Source organism: Petaurus breviceps, unplaced genomic scaffold, assembly GCF_028583685.1.
Source record: "Petaurus breviceps papuanus isolate PSGF00001 unplaced genomic scaffold, PetGlider_PUasm1.0 227, whole genome shotgun sequence".
Classification (NCBI taxonomy): Eukaryota; Metazoa; Chordata; class Mammalia; order Diprotodontia; family Petauridae; genus Petaurus; species Petaurus breviceps.
In genome coordinates, this window is record NW_027185896.1 from 6282436 (window position 1) to 6291093 (window position 8658).

Consider the following 8658-nt stretch of genomic DNA (forward strand, 5'->3'; position numbering starts at 1 on the left):
AGGGAGGGAGGAAAGAGGGAAGGAGAAAGGAAGGAGGGAGGGAGGAAGGAAGGAGGGATGAGAAAGGAGGGAAGAAGGGAAGGAAGAAAATACGCATTTACTAGATACATATATGTGCCAAATACTGTGCTAAGGGCTTTACAAATATTATCTCATTTGATCCTCACAACAACCCTGGGAGTTAGGGGCCATTGCCCTCATTTTAGTTGAGGAAACGGAGTCAGACAGGTCAAGTGACTTGTCCAGGATCACACAGCTAGTAAACGTCTGAGGCAAAATTTGAACTCAGGCCCTCAGGACTTCCCCATGCCACCTAGCTGTCTGAGGGAAGCCCAGGTTCACAAAACTATTAAGAAGCAAAAGAGGAATTTGAACGCAGGTCCTGTGGCTCTCCCTTCAGTACCAGGCTGGCTTAGCTTCCCCAGCCGCTGCCCCTCTCTCATTTGCCCAGTATGCTCAGTTACAGCCACACCCACAGTCACTGGGGGTCCTGGGACAGTCCCAGCACCTTTGAGGGCCCGGCTCCAGTCTAGCTCCCCACCTGTGCCAGCTCCTTCAGGGTGTAGGAGTAGAAGGGCCGGGCATAGACAAAGACGGGCAGCGAGTAGCGGGCAGAGGGGGGCAGCTCGGCCACCCTCAGGGCCTCCCACACCTTGGCCCTCACAAAGCGCTCTCCCTGGGCTGAGCCTCGCAGCACCTCCTCCAGGTAGATGGAGGGGTACAGAGCCCGGCTCTGCTCCCACAGCCAGAGCAGGGCGTCGTTGCGCTGTCGCTCGATGCCCGGGCAGTGCCCTGTAAAGTTCTCAAAGTCCTCCCAGTAGTGGTAGTTGTAGCAGTCGGGGAAGAGGTAGTAGCCCCACCAGCCCCCCGGCCTCCGTGCCCTTGCCAGACGCAGGGTCTCGGACATGAAGCGGGCAGCGGCTGTCTCGAACTCCCACTGGGCTTGAAGCTCCACCCGACCCTGAGGCCAGGTGGGGTAGCGCTGGCGCACCAGATGAGTGGACATGGTGCGGTAGACTCCCTTCTTGTCCCAATTCCGGACCCAGAGCGGACGCCAGGTCTCCCAGTCAATGACAGAAAGGCCAGAGAAGGCCCGGGAGGGGATAGCTGCCTCCAGGTCACGTTCCATGGCATCCAGGTGGGCACGGAGGCTGGCATTCTGTGGGCAGCCTCCATGCACTGGCAGAGGCACTGGAGCTGGAGCTGCCTGGTAGTGTGGGTACAGCCCTAGTTGATGCTGGTAGAAGATGGTGATGTTGCCACCAGCAAAGACCTCCTGATCGTTGGCCACCACACCAAAGGGCTCAAGGGGCAGGGGCAGGCCAAAGGCTGTACGGCAGCGGGAGGTGGGAGCGTTCCATACCACCAGGAAGGGCCGGTTCTGTAGCACTGGGGACAGTGATGGCTTCAGGGTACGGGGGTCCATGGGGCTGGCTGAAAGTAGCAGCAGCAGCAGGAAAAGATGAAGACGTAGGCTCAGAGACCCAGGCTGACCTTGGAAGTCAAGTGCCAAGCACCTGGAAAGGGAGAGAATATGGCCATAAGACAAAATCCCTATTGGGCTCTTCCTCTGACCTCAGGCTCTCATCCCGACCCTCATGGCTGGGGTTAGGGTCAGGAGGGGGGCTCCTGTTAGGGCAGTTTGGGGAGCTCCATTCTGGGGATACAAATGTTGATCTAAAGCTGCTTAGTCTCTCTTGCCTGGGTTCTAAGGGCACTGCCAAGAGGGTCTTGGCCCCAGAACCACTCTGGCCCTTTGCTACTCAGGACTCTTGGCTGGGAGAAAGTGGGGAAGACTCCATATTTCAGAGGAAAAGAGGGTAACAGGAGCAGCGGGACCCCACACCTTTCTCATCAGTCCTGCTGGACACCTCCCAGCTCCCTGAGTCTTATTCCTTCTGCCTGGCTCTCCCGGCATAGTCCCATCTCCTTGGCCCCAGGGCATCTGGTCCCTTTACACCAATCATCTGTCCTTTCTACACCTATCTCTCTTCTCTCCCTTATCTTCTCTCTCCCCATCACCTCATTTTCCAGGAAAACACCACCAGCCCACTCTGATCCTGGACCTCCGGGGTGGGCATCAGTTAGAGAAGGGTAACCATGGCAACCACTATCTTCCCAAAGCCCCTAACACCCCACACCCCTTCCACCCCCGCAACCTGTGTAGGAATGTAGGTCATGCTGAGAGCGGAAGGGGCGGGTGCCTGTGCATCTGATAGGGTCATCCCTGCACTGTACCCTGTAATTCTATGCTCCCCTGCTCTGGGCAGTGGAGTAACCAGTAACCTTTTCACCATCTCTGTGAGTTTGAGAAGCAGGAAATCTGAGAGTTTAGGATAGTCATAGCTGAGTGAGGAGGGTAGGAGACAGAAACCATAGCCATCACCCCACACAGGAGGAGCTCAGTGACTAGGGCTCCAAACTTCCCCAAGACAGAAGGTGGGAGAATACCCTCCTGCAATATCTCTCCTGTCACACCCAGACCAATTTTTCAGTCCTTAATTTCTCCAAGGAGCCCTTTTCCTGGAAAGAGAGGTGATAGCTTCCCTGCCCCCCAACATGGTAAACCCTTTCTATTCCAGGGAGAGCAGGCAGCTCAACCCACCCTTGCCCTGTCTCTACCCGAGGAGCCCCAGGTAGGGAATGGGAAGAGAGGAAAAAAGGGAGAGGTGATCAGTCCACCAATCAACTAACAAGTACTAATTAAACTATTTTGTGCCAGTGTGCTAGCCTCTGGGTGTACAAAGACAGAAATGAAATGGTCCCTGCCCTCAAGGGGCTTACAGACAGCTAGGTGGCACAGTGTATAGAGTGCTGAGCCTGGAGTCAGGAAGACTTGAATTCAAATCCAGCCTTAGATGCTTACTTAATCGTGTGCCCTTGGGTAAGTCATTTAACTTTTGTTTGCCTATAAAATGGGGATAATAAAAGCAACTTCATCTTAGGGTCATTGTGAGGATCAAATGGGACAATATTTGTAAAAGCACTTAGCACAGTACCTGGGACATAGCAGGCATTATATAAATACCAGCTATTATTATCATGCATTTTATTTGGAGGAGACAAGGTATCTGTAAAACATATGCAAAATAAAGTAATTTGGTAGGGGAGGGCACCAGTAGCTGGGGTGTGTGTCAAGAAAAGGGAGTTTGTGAGTTGAATTTTGAAGAAAATTAAGGATTCTAAGAGTTGGTGATTAGGGGAGTCTTCATTTAAGGCATGGGGGTGGGGTGGGGACAGTAAGTGGACAGTGGAAAGGGGAGAAAGAGTTCTATGTGTGAAGAATAGAAAAAAAAAGACCAATCTGGGTGCACCTCAGAGTTTGGGAAGGGGAATAATGTATTACGAAGCTGGAAAGAGAGGTTGAGGTCAGGTTCCAAACAGAGTTTTCTATTTCATCCCAAAGGCACCAAAGTATATTGAGTAGTGCAGTGACCTGTCCAGTCTTTGGGTAAATTGCTCTGTGGAGGATGGACTTGAATGGACAGAGACATGAGGCACCCAGATCAATTAGGAGGTGGTCGCCATAACAAGAGAGAGGAGTGATGGCTGGTGACTTAGAGAGAAGGGGTTGGATTTGAGAGTTGTTGAAGAGGTAAAACTAGCAAAGTTTAGTCAGAAAGTCAGAAATACCTAAGTTTGAATCCTGCTTTAGACTTCCTTCAAGTATGACCTTGGACAAATCATTTTAACTTCTCTCAGCCTCAATTTCCTGCTATGTAAAATGGGGACAATGACCCCACCTACTTCACAGAGTTGCTGTAAGGATCAAATGAGACAATATGTAAAATACTTTTCAAACTTTATAGGGCTATGAAAAATGTTTGCTTCTGCTGCTACTGCTGTTCATGGTCAGGGTGAATGAGGAGGAGCCAAGAAGAATGTCTGGGCTTCAGGTATATTTCCCTGAGAGGGTGATGGTAACCTTGATAGAAATAAGGAAGTTCCAAAGGAGGGAAAATATCTTGAGTTCTGTTCTAGGTGTATTGAGTTTAAGGTGCTTATGGGACATTCTTTTGTCCAGGAGGCAGTTGGTGACGGGGCATTCATTGGAGCTCAGGAAATGAGCCTGGGGCTGGCTGTATCTAGGAGATATTTGCAGAAAGAAGATAGCAAATCTAATGGAATTGAAGAAAATTAATGAGGTCTCTAGGTGGAGTGTAGAGAGACGGGACGGCCTAGAGGGAAAGCCTTGGAGCACATCCATAAGTAGAAGTCAGGATATGAATGATAGACCAACCAAGGAAACTGAGGACAGGCAGATAAGTGGTGGTGTTATTCCATCCTTTCAGACTTTTCTCGACCCCATTTTAGGGGTTTCTTGGCAAAGATACTGGAATGGTTTGCCATTTCCTTTTCCAACTTATTTGACAGATGAAGAAACTGAGACAAACAAGGCTAAGTGACTTGCCCAGAATCAGATGGTAAGTGTCTGAAGCTGCATTTGAACTCATGAAGATAAGTCTTCCTGACTCCAGGCCTGGTACTCTATCCACCTAGCTGTCCCGTCAGATAGGTAGGAGGAAAATTAAGAGAGAGTAGTATCATAAAAACCCAGAGAGGAAAGGATATCCAGAAGAAAGGGGAAAAAAAGAGCATCCAAAAGGATAAATATAATTTTTCCTGAGTAATTTAATCCTTTATTACTAAGGCCAGCAGGTTATTTAAAAAAAAGATAGTCATTTGTCTGTCTTTCTGACCAAAAACCCCTAATGGTGGTGAGGTCACTGTTTATATGCCCTTTGAAGAGGGGGTGTTCCTGAGGGGTAGCAATCGACTCAGACTGGTTAACACAAAGACAGGTGTGGGCTATATTAAAGTGAAGGTCTAGGGGCACATGACTTGGGTCACTCAAATCGTGGTCAGAGACTTCAATTTCCTTATCACCTGTCTTGATAACAGAATCAACCTTTCCCCTGGCTTGTCTGAGCAAACATGATGAGCAGGAATACACCCATTAGCCCATACTTAGAATTTATTTTATTCTCTGATTAGATCTCGGCCTAGGTAAATATCTAAGAGAAATTTTCCCACACTGGTTGGTTTCTGGATGAGGAAGTAGAAAAGGAGAAAAATGGTCCTAATACAATAATTATTTACTAAATATAAGAGAGAAATATTCATTTCTCACATTTCCCCATCCGATTCTAATTGAGAGAGGAAGTCTTGTCAATGAATCACTAACTGATACTATAAACACTTCATTGAGGGTTCTTAACTATGAGGCTTATAATGGGTAACAATGTGAGGGGGGAAGGTGGAAAAATTGATAGAAGCATTGACAAAACCAAAGGGGGCAGTCCGATTTAGTAAATAATCCTAACGGATCAAGAGACACAAGGGAAAAAAGAAAACAGTAAAAAAAGAAGAGGTCTCATCTCATACAGCAGTCTGATGCAGCTCTCTGGTCTGGGTGTCAAAAGGATAAATATTGAGATAAAGCTATCATATTGGAAAAGGCGATCAGCAAAAGATCGAAATGAATGAGGGCTAAGATGGACAAACCCGGCAAACAAGACATCGCTGGGAACTTGGGAGAGGGCAGTTTCAGTTGACCGGCGAGGGTGGAAGCTAAATTGCAAAGGGCTGAAAAATGACTGAGAGAAGTAGAGGCAATGACTAGAAACACCTTCTTCTACCATTTTGTCTGTGAGCGGTAAGAGAGATGATAACTTGAGAGGCTAGGAGGGTCTAGTGAGGGTTTGCTGGGTTTTTTTTTTAAAGATTCCAGAAGATATGAATATTTGTAGATAGTAGGGAAAGAACAATAGATAAGGAGAAATTGAAGATTACAAGGGGGACCTTGTTGGGGGGTAATTTGCAAGAGAAGACGGGAGAAGATGGAATCAAGGGCATATGTGGAGGGGTTGTCCTTTTTGGGGAAAAAGGCAACCTCTTCATCAGAGAATGGAGTTAGGGAGGAGAGAATGGGGGAATGATCTCAAGGGGGTTGGGATTGGGGTTGAGATGTAAACAAGGGAATAAAGCCAGCGGCCTCTATTTTTCTCAATAAAGTATGAAAGGAGATTCTCAGCTAAGTGGGGGAACTGGGAGGTATGGAAGGTTCGAGGAGAATCCAGGTTTGGAACAGCCTCTTTGGGAAATGGGCTGGAGAATCTGTTAGGAAGGAGCAAAAGGATTGCCTTGTCCTGGTGAAGGTCCAGTTGAGATCAGATAACACAACTTCATAATGGGCACGGTTAACTTGGCGCCGTGACTTCTAGCTTTGTTCAGACGCACATGAATGGGAGTAGAAGAAGCGATGGCAGGAGTGATCCAGGGTTGGGGGTTTGACAGGAAAAGGGAGCATGGGATTGGAGAGTATAGGACCATGGAGAGATGAGCTGGGTAACTATCCAGTTGGAATTGGGAAAGAAGGAAAATGAAGTTTGAGCAGGAATGGTGACCTGGGAGAATGGGGGTGGGGGTGGGGTGGGGTGGAGGGACAAGTCTCAGTAAGGATGAAAAAGAGAGGAGGACTGAGGCACAGGCTGGAGAAGGGAGTCTAGAGGTGTGAGGTAGAAGAGAAGGCTGGGACAAGGAGGGAGAAAGGGTGGACTTCCTCACCCAAAATGCCACGTGGCCACCTCCTGCTTTCTCTAGGGGAGAGGCCTCAAGACAAAGGCTTAAGTCTCTTAAGATTCCATGAACCCCGGGCAATGTCCATTTTTCTGGCCCTGACTTGTTCCTTGATCCTGACTCATCCCTTAGGACAAATAGAGGACACACACACACACACACACACACACACACACACACACACACACAGAAGATGCCTAGAACTTAATGTAGGTTATAGACTGCCAGTTGAAAGAGCTCTCTGAAGCTATTTAGTCCATTCCTCCTCTTTAACAGATGAAGAAATTGAGGCTCAGGAAGGCTGTGACTTGCCCAAGGTCACAGAGGTAGTAAGAGATGGGAGATCTGCACCAAATTCCTCTGAATCCAGAGCTTGCCCCTTCTTTCCTAAGTACAGCCATGCTTACTCTCAGTATTTGTTGAACTGAATAGAATTGAGATGACAGACACAATCCTGGCACATCCATCCCCAAAGATCCACATCCACACACAGAATCCCATGGACACACATATTGTCCACCCAGGCTCCTTCTCCCACCCCCATTCCCACCCCACACCTTCCTCCTTACACATACCCCTGCTGGATTTACTCATGTCTCTCCCTTATCTCATCCAAGGTTCAAGCTTTTTAGTGAGACAGCTCTCCTCTTCCTTCCACTCCCCCCTGACCCTCCTCCATTTCACCCCATGCCTCCTCCTCTCAGCATGACCATTTCACTCTAGCCCTTGCCATTAGGAAGACCAACCTGTTGTCCCAAAACCTCCCCTCCTCCAAAAATGAAAAAAATTCTGAGTTCCAGGGCTGCTGACCATGTAAAAGCTTCTCTTCACTGCCTTCTCCCAGGAGCCCCCAAATACTCCTTCTGTCCCTACAGGGTTTCCATCCCTACAGGTGACTCCCACCCCACAGAGCCCCCTGCCCCACGGGGAATGTTTTCCCATCCATCTATAGGCATTCCCAATCCTCCCAGCCGTCCCCCATCCCTAGAGCTGTCCCCATTCCCTGAAGGTGCCCCCCATTCCCACGGGTTGGTTCCACACCCCCAGCTGTCCCCATGCTTCTAGGTTTCTCCATCCCCCTAGGTACTCCCCTTCCCTACAGGTGTCCCTCGTGCCCACCAGCGTTCTTTATGCCCACAAGTGTTCACTATGTCCGCAGGTCTTCCCATCGCCGCAGATGTTTCCATCTCTAGAGGGTGCCTCTATCTCCACAGGTGTCCGTTATGCCCACAGGTACCCCCTATTCTGATAGGTGTTCCCATATTCACAGGTATCCCCAATCCCCATAGATGTGCATTATACCCACAGGTCTCCCCGCCCCGCTTCTGACAGGTGTCCCTTTCCCAATTGGTGTCCCCCCATCCCCACAAGGGCCGAAAAGGAGGATGAGGGAGGTGGGCAAGGCTGCACCTACCGGAGCTGTCCCGAGGCCATGGCCTGCCTGGCCCCCACCGCCACCTGCTGCCTCAGCTCCACTCCCACCGTCTCGCCCAAGCCAGCGCTGGCTCTGAATCTCCTGCCCTTCTTTTCCCCCGCCAGCGCGCCCCCCTCCCCACCATGCTGAGCCCCGCTCCGCCCCGCCCCCGAACTCTTTCGTCCCCAGTCGGTGGTTGGATGGTTGTGGAGGGGTCCCGGGGGTCTCTCTGGAGCCGCCCCTGCCTTTCGCTTTATCTGGTTTAGTCCTATCAGCGAGGTTTGGGCTCCCGTGGTTTTTGCAGAGCGCTCCGCCCCCCAGCCCCTGCCTCAGTCCGCTCCACTTCCCCCCATCCCTAGCCCCCTCCCAGGTCCCAGCCCCAGTACCCACCGGTGTTTGTTGAATGAATGAGTGACTGACTATGCCTAAGTGTGTCTAAGAAGCTGACTGCATGTTCTGGGCTGTGTCTGTGTATGGACAGACATAGAATGTCAAACCTGAAGGGACATGAGAGATCACTTCGTCCAGCCTCTTTATTTTACAGATGAGGAAACTGAGGCTCTGAATTCTGAAGGGACTTGGGGAAGATTACATAGCTCATGAGTGGCCTAACTGGAACTCGAATCCAGATCTCCTGAGTGTGCTGGCTTTGGAGTCAGAGACCT

General features: G+C 49.8%; 1 protein-coding gene across 1 annotated transcript in view; it reads right to left on the bottom strand.

Annotated features, from left to right (window-relative positions):
• LOC138166902 (hyaluronidase-like) overlaps nucleotides 1-2081 on the bottom strand; it is a 4798-nt gene extending 2717 nt beyond the window's left edge. Inside the window, exons 1-2 of the mRNA XM_069095391.1 lie at nucleotides 2023-2081; nucleotides 542-1517 (exon numbers count right to left, since the gene is read on the bottom strand). Coding sequence (XP_068951492.1) covers nucleotides 542-1517; nucleotides 2023-2081 — 1035 coding nt within the window. The remainder of the gene's footprint in view (nucleotides 1-541; nucleotides 1518-2022) is intronic.
• Between the last annotated feature and the right edge of the window lie 6577 nt (nucleotides 2082-8658).